Source organism: Camelina sativa, chromosome 2 (genome assembly GCF_000633955.1).
Source record: "Camelina sativa cultivar DH55 chromosome 2, Cs, whole genome shotgun sequence".
In the NCBI taxonomy this organism is placed as follows: domain Eukaryota; kingdom Viridiplantae; phylum Streptophyta; class Magnoliopsida; order Brassicales; family Brassicaceae; genus Camelina; species Camelina sativa.
The window spans coordinates 3425589-3447435 of NC_025686.1; the positions used below are offsets into that span (position 1 = coordinate 3425589).

At 35.4% G+C, this 21847-nt stretch overlaps 3 protein-coding genes across 4 annotated transcripts; all 3 read left to right on the forward strand.

The window, feature by feature from the left end:
- Positions 7507-14204, forward strand: LOC104747915 (calcium-dependent protein kinase 21-like). Of its 2 annotated transcripts, none has more exons than XM_019233842.1 (8): positions 7507-8396; positions 8961-9104; positions 9188-9340; positions 12905-13017; positions 13174-13341; positions 13428-13555; positions 13647-13746; positions 13823-14204. In XM_019233842.1, the coding sequence occupies exons 1-8, from the start codon at positions 7679-7681 to the stop codon at positions 13907-13909; spliced, it is 1611 nt and encodes a 536-aa protein (XP_019089387.1). In that variant the 5' UTR covers positions 7507-7678; the 3' UTR covers positions 13910-14204. The 2 variants fall into 2 exon arrangements, with proteins under 2 accessions (XP_019089387.1, XP_019089386.1); XM_019233841.1 differs by lacking the exons at positions 7507-8396; positions 8961-9104; positions 9188-9340 and adding exons at positions 10987-11704; positions 12268-12411; positions 12495-12647.
- On the forward strand, positions 14693-16111 carry LOC109126299 (B3 domain-containing protein At4g02870-like). The gene has a single exon (XM_019229717.1). It carries the CDS (start codon positions 14693-14695, stop codon positions 16109-16111), a length of 1419 nt encoding a protein of 472 aa, XP_019085262.1.
- On the forward strand, positions 16725-19563 carry LOC104716725 (calcium-dependent protein kinase 31-like). The gene is made up of 8 exons (XM_010434150.2): positions 16725-17410; positions 17946-18089; positions 18176-18328; positions 18419-18531; positions 18645-18812; positions 18893-19020; positions 19139-19238; positions 19351-19563. The coding sequence occupies exons 1-8, from the start codon at positions 16852-16854 to the stop codon at positions 19438-19440; spliced, it is 1455 nt and encodes a 484-aa protein (XP_010432452.1). The 5' UTR covers positions 16725-16851; the 3' UTR covers positions 19441-19563.

Consider the following 21847-nt stretch of genomic DNA (forward strand, 5'->3'; position numbering starts at 1 on the left):
TAATGTCAATCATGATGGAACCAAATCTTTCACAGATCAAAAGGGAACCGAAAAGGGATAATTGGATCCCACCCCAATCACCCAGGAACTGTGACAAGCCAAGAACAGCATCGCTCGTCAAAAATTCCTTTGATTGAAAATCGAAGAACCGATCCCTCCTCCACCAAAGTTTGCCTTGTGGAGAAGATTTCCTTTCTTCATCCCAAATATCACTCCGAATCAAACCCAGATCAACAACCCACACAAAGAGAGGGTTCTAAACCCACCAGCTCATTGTCGGGTTCACAACCCTAGAGGAATCGCCATCGCCGTCGCTCCCTCTCTCTCTATATTATTTTGTCTTTGTAAAATATTATCAAGAAAATGTACCAAGTTTATCTTATAGATAAAAAAATTAATGTCCTTGATTAGTAGAGCTGTGATCTTCCATTCCCTTTTCAAAGAATTTAGATTTGAGAGATGAGTATAATCCAAAGGCATCTTCAACCTGAAACTATTAAAAACCAAATTAATATGATATCAAGAGAAAAGTAATGGATATGAACAAAAGTTAAAGGATTTACCTCCGTGAGAATTATATTTTTTAAAAGCTTTGATTTGTGAATTTGAAAGAGGTTTTCGTGGTTAACGAACAGAGGATATGATCTGGTGGTGAATTGGTAATTCAAAAGAAAAAATGTATTGTGGTGGTTTTTTTTTGTGTTTAGAGAAAGTTCAAGAGAATTTATATAGAAGATACGATTTATTTTAAACCACCATGAACGTGGAGCTGTTAGTTTAGTGAGAGTGAAATTAGGAATGATTTTTTAAGCGTGTTTGTCGTGTAACAGAGGAAGATGAAAAGTTTGAACGACACAAACAAAAAAGTGGAGATGAAACCGTGTTTTGATGCTTTTGGTTAGGGTGGTTATATTGGTTAAATGGGTTTTTTGTGGGCTGAATTCAAATATATCCTCCTTTATTCAAATAAAAAAACTCATTTATTACATTGTAAATGGATTTTTATATACCACCATCGTTTTTTTTTTTTTTATGTTTTCTGGAATTTTGTTTAATTTAAAAAGAAAAAAATCTGATGTAACTTATCCTGATTGGACATGTAACTGATGCTTTACAGGATAAAAGATGATTAGTAAATGTTTTTTTTTAAAATATGGCAGGGAAGGTGCTTTGTTTGGCTATATGTCTAAGTGTTGGCGAGTTAAACGGGATCCGAATATGCGCATACCATGTCATGTATGATCCGCGTATTTAGCTGTCATAAAATGACCATTTTGCCTTCTTTCCGTTTTTTTGTTTCTTCTCCTAATGTTTTTGATAGAAGGACAATAGGAAAAACGGCTTTTTCATACCTCGACAATGTCCATGTGTTCGATTCATACATCGGACTATGGCTTGTGCTAAAAAATACATCGACTTTAGGAAAACAGAATAACATACCTCAACTATTGTTTTTGTGCCAAATTATACAGAAACGTGATTAATTAGTAACAGTGTTAATTTCTCCGTTAAGCCAAGCTGACGTGTAATCCACGTGTGAAGGGGTAGCAAACGACGTCGTTTTGGTCTGTTTGGGAATGTTAAGTTTTGCCCCAAAACGACGTCGTTTTTCATTTGTTCCCAATTCTTTCTCTTTCTTCCTCGTATCGATCTCTCTCGCAAAGGAGGAACCCTAGAATTTGGGGACTTTGTTGTTTCCGGTTAATCGGACTAAATTATTGCGCCGGAAGGAAATAGATGATGAATCGCGATGTTACTGATGAGACGAGAGTCGAGGAGCCAGTTCGTAGAAAGTAAATTTCTCCTTTAACTTTTTTGAATTTTTATTTTATTGTTCATCTGTTTTTGCGTTTTAATGGTAGATGTCGATAGATAGTTTGAGTATTTGTTGTTCATAGTTGCAAAGCATGATTGATTATGGGTCTGTTTATGTTATTCGAAGTTGTGTTGGGGATACAAAAAAAACTCGGTTCTTTATTGTTCAAATCTGGAAATTAATACAATTATCTTATTTTTTCAGCCCTGATGATGCTACTTTCCAGATTTACCATGGTGGAAAGTTTGTCAATGCAGAAGGCAATGTGGCTACATATGTAGGTGGTGAGACTCACACTCTTGAATGCAAGCCGGATGCAGTTTTTACAAATATGTTGGAATCTCTTGGGGTGTCTTTGTTTGGTCATAGGATCAGGTACAAACTGCCATATGAATCTTGGAGAGAGTTGAAGCTGCTGTATGATGGGTCTGAGAATTTTCAGAGGATGTGTCTAGCTGCTATGTGGACAAAATCAGTTGAGCTATATGTGGAAAAGGATGAGGTCTCTGAAGCAGATAATGGGGATAGAGGTCGTCAAGGAGATAATGGGGATAGAGGGTTGTTTGGAGATAATGGGAATAGTGAGCGTGAAGGAGATAATGGGCATAGAGGGTTGTTTGGAGATAATGGGGATAGAGAGCGTGAAGGAGATAATGGGGATAGAGGCTTGTTTGGAGATAATGAGGATAGAGAGCGTGAAGGAGATAATGGGGATAGAGGCTTGTTGGAGATAATGAGGATAGAGAGCGTGAAGGAGATAATGGGGATAGAGGTCGTGAAGCAAATAATGGGAATAGAGGCGGTGATGATGAAGATAATGTTAGACCAGGTTATGTTAGAGACCAGGATGATGATGTTCGAAGTGGTGATGATGAAGAGGAGGGTTGCGATTCAGAGGCAACTCCAATGAATTCAGATGATGAGGATGATGGCCAAAAAAGTATTAGATACAAAAAAGGAAGTGGCAAGATAAGATTGGGGCAGGTATTTGACAGCATACCGCTATTCAAGGAAGCTGTGGTTGAATATTCTCTTCAAACAGGGAATAATGTCAAGTACACAAGGTGGGGATCCGAGAAATCTGAAGTGAGATGCGCTCTTGGTGGTGGTTGTAACTTCAGAATCTACTGTTCTTTTCAAAAAGTCAGCAACATGTACCAGGTCATGAGTTGTAATGATGAGCATTCGTGTGTCCCCAACAAGTTTAGCAAGGTAGTGAAGGATGGAGTCATTGCTAAATTATTACTGAATGACATTAGGAGGAATCCTAATTACAAGCCAAAGGCGATACAAGAAACATTTGAGGACCGTTACAACTTGGTGGTGACAAATGACCAGTGTAGAAAGGCGAAGGCTAAAGCAATAAAAGCCATACAAGATGAACATGATCAGCAGTTTGCTCGACTAAACGACTACTCTCTAGAGCTTATAAAGTAAGTTCATGTCCTATTATAACTTTTGGAACTTGTTATGTTTTGACTATTTAATATTAACTTGTTTCTTGTTGTTGACAGTTCTAATCCGGGATCAACTGTGGAGGTGAGGACAGTTCGAACTGATGATGGTATTGAGAAGTTTGACACATTCTACGTCTGCTTGGCAGGACTCCGTAAGACATTTAATGAGCAATGTCATCCCATAATTGGGATAGATGGTTGTTTTTTGAAAAACAATGTCAAAGGTCAGCTGTTGGCAGCTATAGGTAGAGATGCAAATAACCAGTTCTATCCGGTTGCATGGGGTGTTGTGCCTATTGAAAATACAGACAGTTGGATTTGGTTTATTAAACTTCTTAAAGCAGACTGGTGATGGTGAAGGATTTAGTCTCATCTCAGACCGACAGAAGGTATGTTAACTTATCTACATTGTAATGCAATATATAATATGAGTTTAATATCTACATTGTAATGCTAATATCTACATTTTTTTGTAGGGTTTGCTTATTGCTGTGGAACAAGAGTGCTTATTGCTGTGGAACATGAAATTCTGAATTTTTTAATTTTCTTTTTTCTCTAAGTATGCTTCAGTGTAGATGCAAATTATAAGAATGGCTACATAGACGATTTTATCACAGATAATTATTTCTCCCCCTATTAGATTCACCATAGATTACACTTCTTTCCTTAACAGACAACATTTCCTTCTCCAGCGTATAGTCACGGTGAACAGCTCTATTTGTACATCGTCCGAGATCTCTTATATACTTGTTTCCTTAATCTACAAATTAATTAATAAATCATATTATCTGAGTGTCGAGTCCCATATCATTTGGAAAAATACTTAGGTTCACCCCTAGGGGTGAACCTTTGTATTCACCTCCTCTCCTCTTAACCAATCGGAATGCTCTATTTAATATTTCATTTAAAAAAAAATCAAAATTAAATTAAAAACAAAACAAATTAAGGAAACAAATTCTGTATACTTTTATTTAAGGAAAGTCAAATATTGGCTTGGTTTAGATTTTATATATCGGTTTGGGTAGTTTAGTTTTTACAATTAAAAAAAAATTATATGTCGGTTTGGGTTTACAAATAAAGTGGTTAGGGTTTAGATTTTACAATTAGAACGAAATTATATGCCGGTTTGGGTTTACAAATGAGATGGTTAGGGTTTAGATTTTACAATTAGAACGAAATTATATGTCGGTTTGGGTTTACAAATGAGATGGTTAGGGTTTAGATTTTACAATTAGAACGAAATTATATGTCAGTTTGGGTTTACAAATAAGATGGTTAGGGTTTAGATTTTACATAATTTCATTCTAATTGTATAAATTGGGTTTATAAATGAAATTATGTATCAGTTTGGGTTTATAAAATCTAAACCCTAACCATCTCATTTGTAATCCCAAATCGATATACAATTTCATTCTAATTGTAAAATCTAAACCCTAACCATCTCATTTGTAAACCCAAACCGACATATATTTTTGTTCTAATTGTAAAATCTAAACTCTAACCATCTCATTTGTAAACCCAAACCGATATATAATTTTGTTCTAATTGTAAAATTTAAACCTAACCATCTCATTTGTAAAACTAAACCGACATAATTTCGTTTTAATTGTAAAATCTAAACCCTAATTCTTATTTATAAACTCAAACCGATATATAACATCGTTTAATTGTAAAATCTAAACTAAGTCAATATTTAACTTTCCTAAATAAAAGTATACAGAATTTGTTTCCTTAACTTGTTTTGCTTTTTTATTTAGTTTTGATTTATTTTTAAATAAAATATTAGATAGAACAATCTGATTGGTTAAGAGAGAAGGGGGTGAATACAAAGGTTCACCTCTAGGGATGAACCTAAGTATTTTTCTCAATTAACCCTTGAAGTAAAATGGAGTTATTGAAATTTAGCGTCTCGATAGATGGAAAGTCAGACTTGGAAATTTTCTACATTGGCTAAAAGAAATAAGAAATAACAAAGTAAAATAATATATATTTGGAATGTGTGTGTGTATATATAATTTACTGGCCGTCAAAGAAACTAGAAAACCATAATATATCACTTATATAACCTACTTCTGAACTTGGAAATTTGGAATGTCTATGAAATATTACGACTAAGTTTTTTACTTTTTTGTTCAATTTATGCAAACGTAAGAAATCACTCCTTTCGAAGGCTTTCTTCATAGATATTGCTTTTTGTTATATTTTAAAGATTTTATTCTCTCTTTCGCTTGTTCAAGCTTTTAAGTGGATTTATCTTAAATGTTTCAAAGCTTTTTTTTGTTGCTGTTGTATGTATGTATGTAGTTGGTTGCAACGTGATGGAGAAGGCAAAAAGCTCAAGAGAAGATTCAGAATGGTCAACTCTAGACAGAAACATACTTGCCATTGTCTTCGATAAGCTCGACATAATGGACATTACCATGGGAGCTTCACGTGTATGCCTCTATTGGTTCCTTGTCTCCCACAACAGAACTCTGTGGAACACCATCGACCTCACCAAGCTAAACCCCAAGAGAAAAAACGTCTTCTATGAAGTAGAAGAATTCCTAGGCGTTAGTAATTTCTTAATTAAGATCAACAAGTTCTTCTTTAACTTTAATAAAGTAGAAGGCATAAAACTCAGGGATCTATTGATTGAGATCACTAAGTTGAGCCGCATGTTTCCGCGGAATTTGTTCTTTTACTTTAATTCCTATTTACAAAAGCAGGATCTCATGTTTGTTGCTGAGAGGTAAATCTCATCTTTATAACTAAATAATTAAAACAAATATATCTATTCGCAAACGCGTAAATCAAGCACAATCCTCTTAATTCACTGCTCTGTTCTATAACATGAAATTTTAAGGATAAATCTCTACCATTAACTAAACTCACACCGAGCCTAGATTCAAATCAAGACAACCTAACCTTGGGCTACACTTCCCCTGAGCCTAGACTTTAGATCTTCAACTCTCTTAAGCAACCTTCACACACACGTCACACCAATGAACAAAGAAGCTTGAACAACACAAGCACCAAACCGCAAAACTAAGCCGCACAAAATGAGAAAGCTCTCTAGAGTTTTTATCTTTATCTCTCAGCTCTCTTGCTTCTCTAGGACATGCCCAACACTTCTTTATATATATATCCATCAAGACATCCTATACCCGTGGTTTTGAGTTTTCTGGTGTTTACTGCTAAAGCAATCCATTTGCTAGTAAGAAGAGCCGGCGCAGAAAATTAATGGACTGCAAGCCTAAAATTTTATTATTAGAAAATAGAAGTGCTGGGATTAGAACCCTGGTACATAGAGTTAAAAATCAACTATTTTACCATCAGACTAAGAGAACTTCACAGGAAAAGGACCGATTATGATTTATGACTAGATATTGTCTCACGGCCGCAAGCACCTGCTTGCTTTGCTTGTAGTCCTGGCCGGCTCTGCTAGTAAGTCTTGATGAATATATAAAGAAGTGTTGGGCACGTCCTAGAGAAGCAAAAGAGCTGAGAACTGAAGCAACCCATTTGCTAGTAAAGTTTGAACGACACAAACAAAAAAGTGGAGATGAAACCGTGTTTTGATGCTTTTGCTTAGAGTGGTTATATTGGTTAAATGGATTTTTTGGTGGGCTGAATTCAAATATATCCTCTTTTATTCAAATAAAAAATTCATTTATTCCATTGTAAGTTTTTTTCATAGAGGATTTTTATATACCACAATTGTCTGTTAGTTTTTTTTTATATATATTTTCTGAAATTTTGTTTAATTTTAAAAGAAAAAATCTAATGTGACTTATCCTGATTAGATATTTGACTTGTGCTTTAAGGATAAAGGATTCGTAGCCAGTTCAACAAAAGCTGCTAGAATAAATCTAATCTAAACTACTCAACTCTAGTAGTTCTATTCGCAAATCGCAAGTAACGTCGGCCCAGGTAAGATATTTAAATCGGCCTAATTTCGAATCTCAACATATTTTTGTCAAGCTATAACAAATTGAAATTATGAAGTGGAAAATTCTATATAAAAAACAAATTTCACAGTTCGAATTTTCAAAAGTTTTGATATTATGAAGTGGAATATTCTCTATCTATATCGTCCAACATAAAAAATAGAAAAATTTTCCTTTTCATGTAGAATTCAAATCTTTTACCATTAATTCCTTTGAAATTTTTAAGGTCAAAGTTAATTATATTAAATTAATACTACTTTTCAGCAAAATTGACAAAAAAGACATTAACTTCTACAGTTCACTCACACGCATTGACGCGTCTGGAATAATTCCAATTGCAGTCAAACAAAACTCAATTCATCTTCTTCTTCCTCCTCCTCAAATCTCAAACTTTTCGATCTAGGTTTCTCTCTTACAATCCTCAAACCTCATCTTCTTCGTACCCATTAGCTAAAGTCTCCACCTTTTACTAGCAAATGGGTTGCTTCAGCAGTAAACCCCGGAAAACTCAAAACCACGGCGGAGAAAGATCAATTCCGATCAACCCAGTACAAACCCATGTCGCTAATCAAGTCCCCGAGCATCGTAAACCTCAAATCCCAACACCCAAACCCAAACCCACATACCAACCAATCCATCAACAGATTTCAACACCTTCTTCAAACCCAATCTCAGTTCGAGATCCAGATACCATATTAGGTAAACCATTCGAAGACATCAGGAAATTTTACAGCTTGGGGAAAGAACTAGGTCGAGGTCAGTTTGGGATTACGTATATGTGCAGAGAGATTGAAACTGGGAACACTTACGCTTGCAAATCGATACTTAAGAGGAAGCTGATTAGTAAGCAAGACAAAGAGGATGTGAAGAGAGAGATTCAGATAATGCAGTATTTGTCAGGACAACCAAACATTGTTGAGATCAAAGGTGCTTATGAGGATAAACAATCTGTACATTTGGTTATGGAGTTGTGTGCTGGTGGTGAGTTGTTTGATAGGATTATAGCTCAGGGTCATTACTCTGAGAGAGCTGCTGCTGGTATCATTAGGTCTATTGTCAATGTTGTTCAGATTTGTCACTTTATGGGTGTGGTTCATCGAGATCTCAAGCCTGAGAATTTCTTGCTTTCGAGTAAAGAAGAGAATGCTATGCTTAAAGCTACTGATTTCGGGTTGTCTGTCTTCATCGAAGAAGGTGAGCTATTAGGTTCTGTTTTTTTGATGGAATCATCTTTGGATTTGATAGTTTTTACGATTTGGTATGTTCAACTGTTTGGAATCTTGCACTAGGCTTCTTAGTATCGAAAATGGTCTTTGGAGTCTGGTAGTTCATTGCATTGTGATCTCAAGCTCGAGAACTTCTTGTTCTTGTGTAACAATGAGAAGGTTATTATAAAAGAAATCAATTTTGGGGTTACTCTGTTCATTAAAGAATGATCATACTCTTTAGCGTATTGATGTATGAGTGTGTTTGATAGGTTTTGGATCCGAGTATGTTTGTTATTGTTTGATTCTATGAGACTGTCATGCAAAAACCTCTTTAGAATTGAAAAATCTGCAAAAAAAAATTGGTTTAGTCATGACCTAGATTGGTGACATGGGGTGGGACTCAAGACACTTTAGTAAGAGAGCTCTGGGTTTATGTTGTCTTATTGCACAGATTGTGATCCTTACGATATTATCAAGTATGCCATTTTCGTCTATTTTGATTCTTATGTTAATATGTTTGATGTTACGTTTGTGAAACCAACAACTACAGGAAAAGTTTACCGGGATATAGTTGGGAGTGCTTACTACGTTGCTCCTGAAGTATTAAGGCGAAGTTACGGGAAAGAAATTGACATTTGGAGTGCAGGTGTTATTTTATACATCCTACTCAGCGGTGTACCTCCTTTTTGGGCCGGTAAAGAACCTTTTAACCTAACAAATCTCTTTAATTTTTTCTTCTTATTGGAGTCTAATCTATAATCATATGTTATATTGTAGAAAATGAGAAAGGAATTTTCGATGAGGTTGTAAAAGCTGAAATTGATTTTGAAAGCCAACCATGGCCTTCTATATCTGAGAGTGCGAAAGATCTTGTTAGGAAGATGCTAACCAAAGACCCTAGGAGACGATTCACAGCTGCACAGGTTCTTGGTAAGATTATGTGAANATTCGCAAACGCGTAAATCAAGCACAATCCTCTTAATTCACTGCTCTGTTCTATAACATGAAATTTTAAGGATAAATCTCTACCATTAACTAAACTCACACCGAGCCTAGATTCAAATCAAGACAACCTAACCTTGGGCTACACTTCCCCTGAGCCTAGACTTTAGATCTTCAACTCTCTTAAGCAACCTTCACACACACGTCACACCAATGAACAAAGAAGCTTGAACAACACAAGCACCAAACCGCAAAACTAAGCCGCACAAAATGAGAAAGCTCTCTAGAGTTTTTATCTTTATCTCTCAGCTCTCTTGCTTCTCTAGGACATGCCCAACACTTCTTTATATATATATCCATCAAGACATCCTATACCCGTGGTTTTGAGTTTTCTGGTGTTTACTGCTAAAGCAATCCATTTGCTAGTAAGAAGAGCCGGCGCAGAAAATTAATGGACTGCAAGCCTAAAATTTTATTATTAGAAAATAGAAGTGCTGGGATTAGAACCCTGGTACATAGAGTTAAAAATCAACTATTTTACCATCAGACTAAGAGAACTTCACAGGAAAAGGACCGATTATGATTTATGACTAGATATTGTCTCACGGCCGCAAGCACCTGCTTGCTTTGCTTGTAGTCCTGGCCGGCTCTGCTAGTAAGTCTTGATGAATATATAAAGAAGTGTTGGGCACGTCCTAGAGAAGCAAAAGAGCTGAGAACTGAAGCAACCCATTTGCTAGTAAAGTTTGAACGACACAAACAAAAAAGTGGAGATGAAACCGTGTTTTGATGCTTTTGCTTAGAGTGGTTATATTGGTTAAATGGATTTTTTGGTGGGCTGAATTCAAATATATCCTCTTTTATTCAAATAAAAAATTCATTTATTCCATTGTAAGTTTTTTTCATAGAGGATTTTTATATACCACAATTGTCTGTTAGTTTTTTTTTATATATATTTTCTGAAATTTTGTTTAATTTTAAAAGAAAAAATCTAATGTGACTTATCCTGATTAGATATTTGACTTGTGCTTTAAGGATAAAGGATTCGTAGCCAGTTCAACAAAAGCTGCTAGAATAAATCTAATCTAAACTACTCAACTCTAGTAGTTCTATTCGCAAATCGCAAGTAACGTCGGCCCAGGTAAGATATTTAAATCGGCCTAATTTCGAATCTCAACATATTTTTGTCAAGCTATAACAAATTGAAATTATGAAGTGGAAAATTCTATATAAAAAACAAATTTCACAGTTCGAATTTTCAAAAGTTTTGATATTATGAAGTGGAATATTCTCTATCTATATCGTCCAACATAAAAAATAGAAAAATTTTCCTTTTCATGTAGAATTCAAATCTTTTACCATTAATTCCTTTGAAATTTTTAAGGTCAAAGTTAATTATATTAAATTAATACTACTTTTCAGCAAAATTGACAAAAAAGACATTAACTTCTACAGTTCACTCACACGCATTGACGCGTCTGGAATAATTCCAATTGCAGTCAAACAAAACTCAATTCATCTTCTTCTTCCTCCTCCTCAAATCTCAAACTTTTCGATCTAGGTTTCTCTCTTACAATCCTCAAACCTCATCTTCTTCGTACCCATTAGCTAAAGTCTCCACCTTTTACTAGCAAATGGGTTGCTTCAGCAGTAAACCCCGGAAAACTCAAAACCACGGCGGAGAAAGATCAATTCCGATCAACCCAGTACAAACCCATGTCGCTAATCAAGTCCCCGAGCATCGTAAACCTCAAATCCCAACACCCAAACCCAAACCCACATACCAACCAATCCATCAACAGATTTCAACACCTTCATCAAACCCAATCTCAGTTCGAGATCCAGATACCATATTAGGTAAACCATTCGAAGACATCAGGAAATTTTACAGCTTGGGGAAAGAACTAGGTCGAGGTCAGTTTGGGATTACGTATATGTGCAGAGAGATTGAAACTGGGAACACTTACGCTTGCAAATCGATACTTAAGAGGAAGCTGATTAGTAAGCAAGACAAAGAGGATGTGAAGAGAGAGATTCAGATAATGCAGTATTTGTCAGGACAACCAAACATTGTTGAGATCAAAGGTGCTTATGAGGATAAACAATCTGTACATTTGGTTATGGAGTTGTGTGCTGGTGGTGAGTTGTTTGATAGGATTATAGCTCAGGGTCATTACTCTGAGAGAGCTGCTGCTGGTATCATTAGGTCTATTGTCAATGTTGTTCAGATTTGTCATTTTATGGGTGTGGTTCATCGAGATCTCAAGCCTGAGAATTTCTTGCTTTCTAGTAAAGAGGAGAATGCTATGCTTAAAGCTACTGACTTCGGGTTGTCTGTCTTCATCGAAGAAGGTGAGCTATTAGGTTCTGTTTTTTGATGATATCATCTTTGGATTTGATAGTTTTTACGATTTGGTATGTTCAACTGTTTGGAATCTTGCACTAGGCTTCTTAGTATCGAAAATGGTCTTTGGAGTCTGGTAGTTCATTGCATTGTGATCTCAAGCTCGAGAACTTCTTGTTCTTGTGTAACAATGAGAAGGTTATTATAAAAGAAATCAATTTTGGGGTTACTCTGTTCATTAAAGAATGATCATACTCTTTAGCGTATTGATGTATGAGTGTGTTTGATAGGTTTTGGATCCGAGTATGTTTGTTATTGTTTGATTCTATGAGACTGTCATGCAAAAACCTCTTTAGAATTGAAAAATCTGCAAAAAAAAATTGGTTTAGTCATGACCTAGATTGGTGACATGGGGTGGGACTCAAGACACTTTAGTAAGAGAGCTCTGGGTTTATGTTGTCTTATTGCACAGATTGTGATCCTTACGATATTATCAAGTATGCCATTTTCGTCTATTTTGATTCTTATGTTAATATGTTTGATGTTACGTTTGTGAAACCAACAACTACAGGAAAAGTTTACCGGGATATAGTTGGGAGTGCTTACTACGTTGCTCCTGAAGTATTAAGGCGAAGTTACGGGAAAGAAATTGACATTTGGAGTGCAGGTGTTATTTTATACATCCTACTCAGCGGTGTACCTCCTTTTTGGGCCGGTAAAGAACCTTTTAACCTAACAAATCTCTTTAATTTTTTCTTCTTATTGGAGTCTAATCTATAATCATATGTTATATTGTAGAAAATGAGAAAGGAATTTTCGATGAGGTTGTAAAAGCTGAAATTGATTTTGAAAGCCAACCATGGCCTTCTATATCTGAGAGTGCGAAAGATCTTGTTAGGAAGATGCTAACCAAAGACCCTAGGAGACGATTCACAGCTGCACAGGTTCTTGGTAAGATTATGTGAATACCAGTATATTGTTTTTCCAATTTGTATGTGATTTAATGAAATCAAATTGAAAGTCCATATTAGAAGGCTTGATTATACATTCGATAGGCTCAACACCAGTAAAAAACATAGTTAGTCCATTGTAGAAGTCTTAAAAAGACACTGGTGAATCTTGAGGTCTGAACTTGATCTTGTCTTTGAGTTTATAGTCGTCTAACTAGTAATGTTTTACTAATATGTAGCAATCCTTATGGTTTATAGAACATCCTTGGATCAAAGGGGGAGAAGCACCGGACAAGCCTATTGATAGCGCTGTGTTATCCCGTATGAAGCAATTCCGAGCAATGAACAAACTTAAGAAGCTAGCTCTAAAGGTAAAAAGAAGTAGCATAAATAATTGTGAAGTTATCTTTCTATATTCCTAATTGAGCATCTTCCTTGTATTAAACTCTGTGCTCTAAACAAATAGAACGGCTCATATCTACCAGTTCCTCACACTTCGGGTTGTGATTTGTGTGTTTGGTTTGCAGGTTATCGCAGAGAGTCTATCAGAAGAGGAGATCAAAGGTCTGAAAACCATGTTTGCGAATATAGATACTGACAAAAGCGGGACAATTACTTATGAAGAACTCAAAACTGGGCTAACTAGACTTGGGTCTAGACTCTCTGAAACTGAAGTTAAGCAACTCATGGAAGCGGTAAGTTATCTACAGCATCTTGAGTTCACGTTTACAGTTTTAAAGACAAATCTTGAAAGTTAAAACACATGATGATAACTTTTCAGGCTGACGTGGATGGTAATGGAACCATTGACTACTATGAGTTTATATCTGCGACAATGCATAGATACAAATTAGATCGAGATGAGCATGTATACAAAGCATTTCAACACTTTGATAAAGACAACAGCGGGTAAGATTCTTTTTATTTTTCTTTTGTTAAGGAAACCAAGATTCAAATGTTATGAGGTACCAATGAGGTTATTGCTTTGGTAATACAACAGGCACATAACTAGGGATGAGTTGGAAAGTGCTATGAAGGAATATGGAATGGGAGATGAAGCTAGCATCAGAGAAGTTATATCCGAAGTTGATACCGACAATGTAAGTCGCACTCTCTAAGCCAACATCTAAAAACATAAAACCGGTTGTTCATACCATGTATTAAACTCTGTTACAGGATGGAAAAATAAACTTTGAGGAATTTTGCGCAATGATGAGAAGCGGCTCCACGCAGCCACAAGGGAAACTGCTTCCATTCCATTGACCACGACGGCATAGATTCCAACAGTTTATCAACCGAAGCGATTCTTAAACCCGGAGAAGAAGAGTCAAACCGGGGGAAAACCGAGATGGGAGTAGTTGATATACTGTCTCAAAATGTTCTACTTTCTTCTCTGTGTTTGAACAGATTTATTTATCCTTCTCCTTAGTTAGTCTGAAACTGAATTTGAGATATTGTCATGTCTTAGCTTATAACAAATCCAGCTCTTTTTTGTGTAACTTCCTTGAGAACATTCTTTCCTTATTAAGACTTTCAAAGAGTAAATTCTTGTGTTATACATTCCTCTCTATGAACAAGAGATTTGGTTGATGAGGTTGGTCGTATGTGATATGTAAGGAAGTAGGAAGAGGTAAAATGTTCTTTTAGAATAGAAAAAAAAAGAGAGATATTATCATTTAACTATATGATGGTTAATCGTATGTGATATGTCACCTACATTTTTTAATGTTTTTACAAACATATAAAACCGCATATAAACTTTGAAAATAATGATAAATTGTTAATAAAACAAAACAAAATAATTATTTGTCAAACTGAAGTACCACCAAAACTTATATTCACAGTAACAATGACAGGTATAGGAAGAAATTACAATTCTAAACATAAAAAAAATTGAACCAACAAACAAAGAGAAAAATTAAAACAGCGACTAAGTGGAAAGGTAAAATTAAACCATAAATACTCTCCGACGAAGAAGAAAACGAAAGAGTATTGAGTATGAGTCACTAAAAATTCTTCTTTCTTTCGATCCAAGGAAACAGAGAGATGTCTCCATTAGCACCGAGGGAGAAGAATCGAGCGAGTACGAGTCAAGAATCACGAGTGAGCCCTCAAGATTCCTCTTTTTTGCGATCCAAGGAAACAGAGAAAAAGAGTCAGACGAGTATGAGCCAAGAAGCAGAGGAGACCCTTGTTCCTCCGGTTAACGTCACAGATGAAGAAGTCTTGAAGCGATATGAATCGTACAGGGATAACCCAGGTTACTACGACGGTGATAACATCCTTATCTACACTACAAACATGTTGAGTCCTTCTAGTGGCTTGTTCGAAGATTCCTCTTTCTTGCGATCCATGGAAACAGAGAAAAAGAGTCAGACGTGTATGAGCCAAGAACCAGAGGAAACCCTTGTTCCTCCGATTGTTCCTACACCTATTGTCAACGACGCACCTCAAATGATCCCTGCACCTACTGTCAACGACGCACCTCAACGGACCATCACGAAGAAACGGGTTAAGACCGATATTAACCCTAATTACAACAGCCTTATTCTGCAAGAAAGCTCCGTTGATGAGCACATTCGAAGACATATGATCCCTGCACCTACTGTCAACGACGCACCTCAAATGATCCCTACACCTCCTGTAAACGACGCACCTCAAATGATCCCTTCACCTCCTGTCAACGATGCACCTCAAATGATCCCTTCACCTACTGTCAACGACGCACCTCAACGGACCATCACGAAGAAACGGGTTAAGACCGATATCAACCCTAATTACAACAGCCTTATTCTGCAAGAAAGCTCCGTTGATGAGCACATTCGAAGACATATGATCCCTGCACCTACTGTCGACGACGCACCTCAAATGATCCCTGCACCTACTGACAACGAGGCACCTCAAATGATCCCTGCACCTACTGTCAACGACGCACCTCAACGGACCATCACGAAGAAACGGGTTAAGACCGATATCAACCCTAATTACAACAGCCTTATTCTGCAAGAAAGCTCCGTTGATGAACACATTGGAAGACATATGATCCCTGCACCTACTGTCAACGACGCACCTCAATGGACCATCACGAAGAAACTGGTTAAGGCCGATATTTACCCGCCTAGCCACAACACGCTTCTTCTGCAAGAAAGGTCCGTTGATGAGCACATTCGAAGACATATGCCTGTAGCAGAATTCCAAAGGATAGTAAGAGATTCCGGAGTCGTTGTAGACGTATATGACTATGACTTGAGAACAATGCATAAGCTGCGCCTGTGTCTGGGAAACGGTAGAAACTATGTTCTAACGGGTGGCTGGTTGAGAGATTTTATCCAAAGGAGAAGCTTGAGGACAAATGACGAGATTGGATTTTTATGGGATTCTTCTGCTTCTAGGCTTGTATTTGGCGTCATTTCTCGTGCACAAAGGAAACCAAGGCGTAAGAGTTCCAATAAAAAACATATATAACAACTACAATATATGAGAGGAAGTGTTTTTTTGTTTTGTTTTTTAATATACTTTTAGCCAACAACAATGTATATGATATCAATTATCAAATCATTAAGAACACTTTCTCTATCTCTCTTTTGTTTTCTTAAATCGATGTCAAGAGTCACAAAGATGTAATGTTCTAAACCCTAAACTCTATGCACTAAAATTCTCAATGGCAAAGTCAAGCGTCCTTCTCAAGGAGGGTCACAACGTCGAGATGATAGTTTAACATTCATGTTTTGCAAAGTGCTACAAACAAAAGTAGCCACATGAAACACCGAGTCAGTATAGAACCAGTTTAAGTTGTTTAAAACAGAGTTTTTTTCTTTGTTTAGTTGCAAATTTACTCTGCAGCACCCTTCTTTAGGAGAACTTTAGCACATTTCACCTAGACACAGACTCAACCAATGTAAGTTGGGTCCGAACACCCTTAAGGTAAGATGACACCATCGTTACGAACCTTCTAGCTAAGTCAGAGTGTTTTAGCTTGTGTTGTGTCCCAACTTTTTCTATGTAACAAAAAAAACAATAAATTTGAATATTTTAAAGACCATTGTCCATTGACTTAAAAATACCAAACGTAATACAGTGTCCAGACTTCAGATTCTTCTCTCCATTAAAAATCTAAAATCCATCTCAAGTTTGAGTTCCTCCAAAAATCTCATCTTCTTCAATCAATCCACAAGGGTTTCTGAAAAAACTCACAATCAGATTAAATGGGTTGCTTCATCAGTAAAGACCCAAAACCATCGAAGAAGACGATACTCGAGAAACCATTCATAGACATCAAAAAGCTTTACATCCTCGGGGAGAAATTGGGTGAAGGCCAATTCGGTATAACTCGAAAATGCGTTGAGAGATCCACTAACACGACTTACGCCTGCAAAACCATACTCAAGAAGAATCTAAAGAAGGAAGAAGATGAAGAAGCCGTGAAGAGAGAGATTCGTATCATGAACCATTTGTCTGGTCAACCAAACATCGTCGAGTTCAAATGTGCTTACGAGGATAAAAATGCTGTACATATCGTTATGGAGTTTTGTGGCGGTGGTGAGTTGTTTAAAAAAATCGAAGCTTTGTCCGATGCTGGCAAGTTTTACTCTGAGAAAGATGCTGTTGAGATCATTAGGCCTATTGTGAATGTTGTGAAGAATTGCCATTTCATGGGTGTGATGCATCGTGATTTAAAGCCTGAGAATTTCTTGCTTTCGAGTAATGGTGACGATGCTGTGCTCAAAGCTATTGACTTTGGGTGTTCTGTCTTTATCGAAGAAGGTGAGCTCAGAGATAAATTCCTTTCTTTGAGTATGTTAAGTTTGCTTTAGTCATGAGATAAATTTGGTGACTTTTGTTCCTTTGAATCAAGATTTGGGCTTACAAACTGAGTTTAGAGGTTGTTCTTTAGTATTATAGAATTGGGTTTATGTTTTATCAAAACTGAGGCTAGAGGTTGATCTTTGAGCTCAGAGATTCCTTTCTTTGAGTGTGTTATGTCTTTACCGAGTATGTTAGTTTGTGTCTGTTTGCTTTTAGCCTTTAGTCATTTGCAAAATTTAGTGACTTTTGTTTCTATGCATAGAGATTTGGAACTCAAAGCTGAGGCTAGAGGTTGATATTTGATATAATCATCTTAGGAGTTTGCTAGATTTGGATTTGGTATGTAAATGTTTTAAATATATAATATTTGTCTTGCACAAGTGACATTAGTTTTAGAATCTGTGTTTGGTTGCTTCAGTCATGATAAAGTTTGGTTACTCTTATTTTCATATGGTTGATTTGATGCATTTGTTTCTGAAACAAACAAAAACAGGAGAATTATACCAGGATCGTGTTGGGAGTGCTTACTACGTTGCTCCTGAAGTATTAAAGGGAAAATATGGGAAAGAAGCTGACATTTGGAGTGCAGGGATTATTTTGTACATCCTGCTCTGTGGCAAACCTCCCTATGTGTCCGGTAAAAACTTAATGCTGCTGGATTTGTTTCTTCTTGGTGTTTGATCTGTAAGTAATTTATAGGCTTATCTTGTGTATAAATTGTAGAAACTGAGGAAGACCTGCTCAAGGAGGTACTGAGAGATGAAATTGATTATAAGAGCAAACCATGGCCTTCAATATCTGTGAAGGCACAGCATCTTGTCAAAAAGATGCTTACTAAAAACCCCAAGGAGCGATTCTCTGCTGCAGATGTTCTTGGTAAGCTTACAAGGACACTATGTGAATCTTGAAGTCTTGTTCTTGTTCTGTCTGTAATGCTTTACTACAATCTTTGTTTGTTGTATATAGAACATCCATGGCTGAAAGACGGAGAAGCTTCAGATCAGCCTATTGATGGTGTTGTTTTATCCCGTTTGAAGGAGTTCCGACATATGAACAAGTTTAAGAAGGTAGCTCTAAAGGTAAAGAGTGTCCCGGTTCTTTCTAATCTATGTTACATTCCCCTTGCAGATGATCTTTCTTCTATAATTGTGTATGAAGCATCGGTTTATGATGCGTGCAATCTGATTTGCAGGTTAGTGCAGCAAATCTATCAGAAGAGGAAATCAAAGGTCTTAAGACACTCTTCACCAACATAGATACCGATAAAAGTGGTACAATTACTCTTCAAGAACTCAAAACAGGCCTGACCAGACTTGGATCTAAACTCACTAAATCCGAAGTGGAGGAACTCATGAAAGCCGTGAGTTATCATCATGTCTTTTAACTCTATATCATATCATCATGCCTCTTTTATCCAAAAGAAAGAGAAAAACATTTCAGGCTGATGTGGATGGCAATGGAACAATCGACGTAGACGAGTTTATCTCTGCAACGATGCATAGATATAAACTGGATAGAGATGATCATTTGTACAAATTATTTCAGCACTTTGACAAAGACAGCGACGGGTAAGTTTCTTTCCACTTTTGCTTAGTTATCATATGTCAATAGAAACAGATCGAGAAATGTTCTTGAGAGGAACAGTGAGATAAAAGTTTTAACTAAAATGTGAAATGGTTATTGAAGGCACATAACGAAGGAAGAGTTGGAGATGGCTATGAAGGAGTATGGTGTAAAAGATGAAGGTAGTATCAAAGAAATCATTACTGAAGTCGATACCGATAATGTAAGTTTGTCCAATCCAATCCATGAATCCAATACATAAAACATAAAACATTAGACCTGCTTTTTGTTTTTTGAAACCTTGTTAGTAATGAACATGCAACTCTGTGTTACAGGATGGAAAAATAAACTTTGATGAGTTCCGCACAATGATGAGAAGTGACAGCAGCCTGCTGCCACAAGGGGAACTTCTTCCCGTCAACTGAATCATATTTGTATGCTCTTATTAGTTCTTGAATAACTTACTTTCTTGTAAAATCCACTTAATTAAAAGGAGTCATTCTTTTCGTATTTGTGTTATATCATAAACTGTCAAGTGCGTTAACATATTTAATATGGTTTCAAATATTTGCGTTAACAAAGCCTCTCTTTCCCTTCTCATCTTCAGTAATCTCTCTCTAATAAAAAGAGCCAAATTACACAGCAAAACGTACGAGACAAGTCCCATCAAATAAATTGTTAGAGATCTCCAATCGGAAAGATAAAAAAGGATGCTTAAGTGGGGTTAGAAATATTTTAATATTCAATTTATTAAAATTATTTGGTTAAAACTTTTTTACAGAAACAGTAAAATTGTATGCCTCTAGTGGTAGATCATTATTTTGGGTCCTTAAACTTTTAAAAAATATATTTTGAAAATTATAATTATAGAAATATAATTTATTTTGTATAAATATTTAAACATTTTCTACTTTACAAAACTTAAAAATTATAGCATTTTATAAAAGTTTAAACAAACATTACATAAAACATATTAAAAACAGATTACAAAAACAATTAGATGTAATACTATTGATTTTTTCAACTAATTTTAATCATTTTTTAATCTTTAAATTTAATAGAAAAATTGTTTTCAAAACTTAAGTATTAAATTTTAAATATGTTAAAAACAAACTGGACTTAACATCTTGTCCCATCCTACTGGTTTGTAAGCTTGGTGTACAAGTTCAAAATGTTTATACGCAGTTCAAATTTAACACTTAAAGTTTTTTCAACTAATTTTTAATAAATTGTTTTAAAATGAGAATTCTGACACAAAAAAGTTTTAAAATAAGTTTTTCTTTAAATTTAACAAAAAAATGTTTTCAAACTAGGGGGGAGTTATTGGTTCATGGAGTTTAATGGATTTGAAAATCCAAACAAAAACTATGTGTTACTCAATCATTGATTTTAAAATAACAAAATCATGTGTTATTGGTTATCTGATTTATAAATAATGGTTAAAATCCTATTGTTTTTTTTCCTTTGTAACACTCAGTAATAAATATACGTAAATACACTCCAAATATAGCCATTAATCTATTAAATTAGGGGTGGGGGGGAACAAAGGCAAAAACTAATGCAATAAAATCAGCGAGATTAATGACCATTCTTTTAATTAATGATACTTCTATGCTTAAAAAAAAATTAGTAGCTTCAATGTTTTGATACTAGTTATGGATATTGTAAATTCATAGTTGACCATACCAAAAATTATACATTATCACTAAGCCAGTTTTCATTAATTGTTAAGTAGTTAAACATAGCCCAAACTAGAACCAACCCCACAATTCAACAACAACCATAAACAAAGATATGACATCGCTAGCGTCGAATAAATTCATAGAGAACAAAAAAAATGATGTCTTAAACTAAATAGAGAGCAAGTTTGGGAGAAAATAATGGGCATTGAAGATATTGCACAGCAGATATTGAAGAAGTTGAAAAAATTATTCAACCAATTTTCGCCATTTGAATTGAAGTGGTTGAAAAAAATTATCCAATACATTCAACTAAAAACGTTGAGAAAAAGTTTCCCAACAAAAAAAAAGTTGAAAAAATAAAATTAATTATACAGGAAAAAAGTTCAACTTGTTCATCCACTTTTTTTATGATGAATAAGATAAATGATATTCAGCCCAATTTTATTGATGCAATCGATTGATACTTTAAAAAAAATCTAATTGAGATGCAAAAATAATCACAATGAAGGAACTTATCACACAAATTTAAAGGAATATTCTCTACATAGAATTATATTATTCAGTTGAGGATGTTATTTATTTTAGTTTTCAATCATGTTGTTTTCTTAGCGACTAAAACTAATGTGACTGGTTTTTATCACATCAGTGTGCATCGTGCTAACGAAAACACATGACACCTAAACTGAAAAACTAAAACAAGAAGTAGAAAGTCTTAAATAATTACGCAGATTTACATGTCAATGTTGTCAGAGAAGATGTCTTTGTCTGCCTTTCAGTTTTTTAAGACGAAATAGATTTGAAAATCCAAACAAAAATTATTTGTTATTCAGTCATTAATTTTAAAATAATTATCAAAATCATGTGTTATTGGTTATATGATTTATAAATAATGGTTAAAATACCTTTTTGTTTCCTTTATAACACTCGGTAATAAATATATGTAAATACACAACCCCACAATTGTTAAGTAGTTAAACATAGCCCAAACTAGAACCAACCCCACAATTCAACAACAACCATAAACAAAGATATGACATCGCTAGCGTCGAATTAATTCATAGAGAAAAAGAAAAAATGATGCCTTAAGTTAAATAGAGAGCAAGCTTGGGAGAAAACAATGCACCTTAGAAAATGTTGAAGAGGTTGCATA

Coding starts and splice junctions, on each gene's coding strand:
- LOC104716725 (XM_010434150.2), top strand. CDS start 16,852: ATGGGTTGCTTCATCAGTAAAGACCCAAAACCATCGAAGAAGACGATA. Junction 18,329..18,418: donor CTCTGCTGCAGATGTTCTTG/GTAAGCTTACAA, acceptor TGTTGTATATAG/AACATCCATGGCTGAAAGAC. Junction 18,532..18,644: donor TTAAGAAGGTAGCTCTAAAG/GTAAAGAGTGTC, acceptor TCTGATTTGCAG/GTTAGTGCAGCAAATCTATC.
- LOC109126299 (XM_019229717.1), top strand. CDS start 14,693: ATGTCTCCATTAGCACCGAGGGAGAAGAATCGAGCGAGTACGAGTCAA.
- LOC104747915 (XM_019233842.1), top strand. CDS start 7,679: ATGGGTTGCTTCAGCAGTAAACCCCGGAAAACTCAAAACCACGGCGGA. Junction 9,105..9,187: donor TGTACCTCCTTTTTGGGCCG/GTAAAGAACCTT, acceptor GTTATATTGTAG/AAAATGAGAAAGGAATTTTC. Junction 13,747..13,822: donor CCGAAGTTGATACCGACAAT/GTAAGTCGCACT, acceptor ACTCTGTTACAG/GATGGAAAAATAAACTTTGA.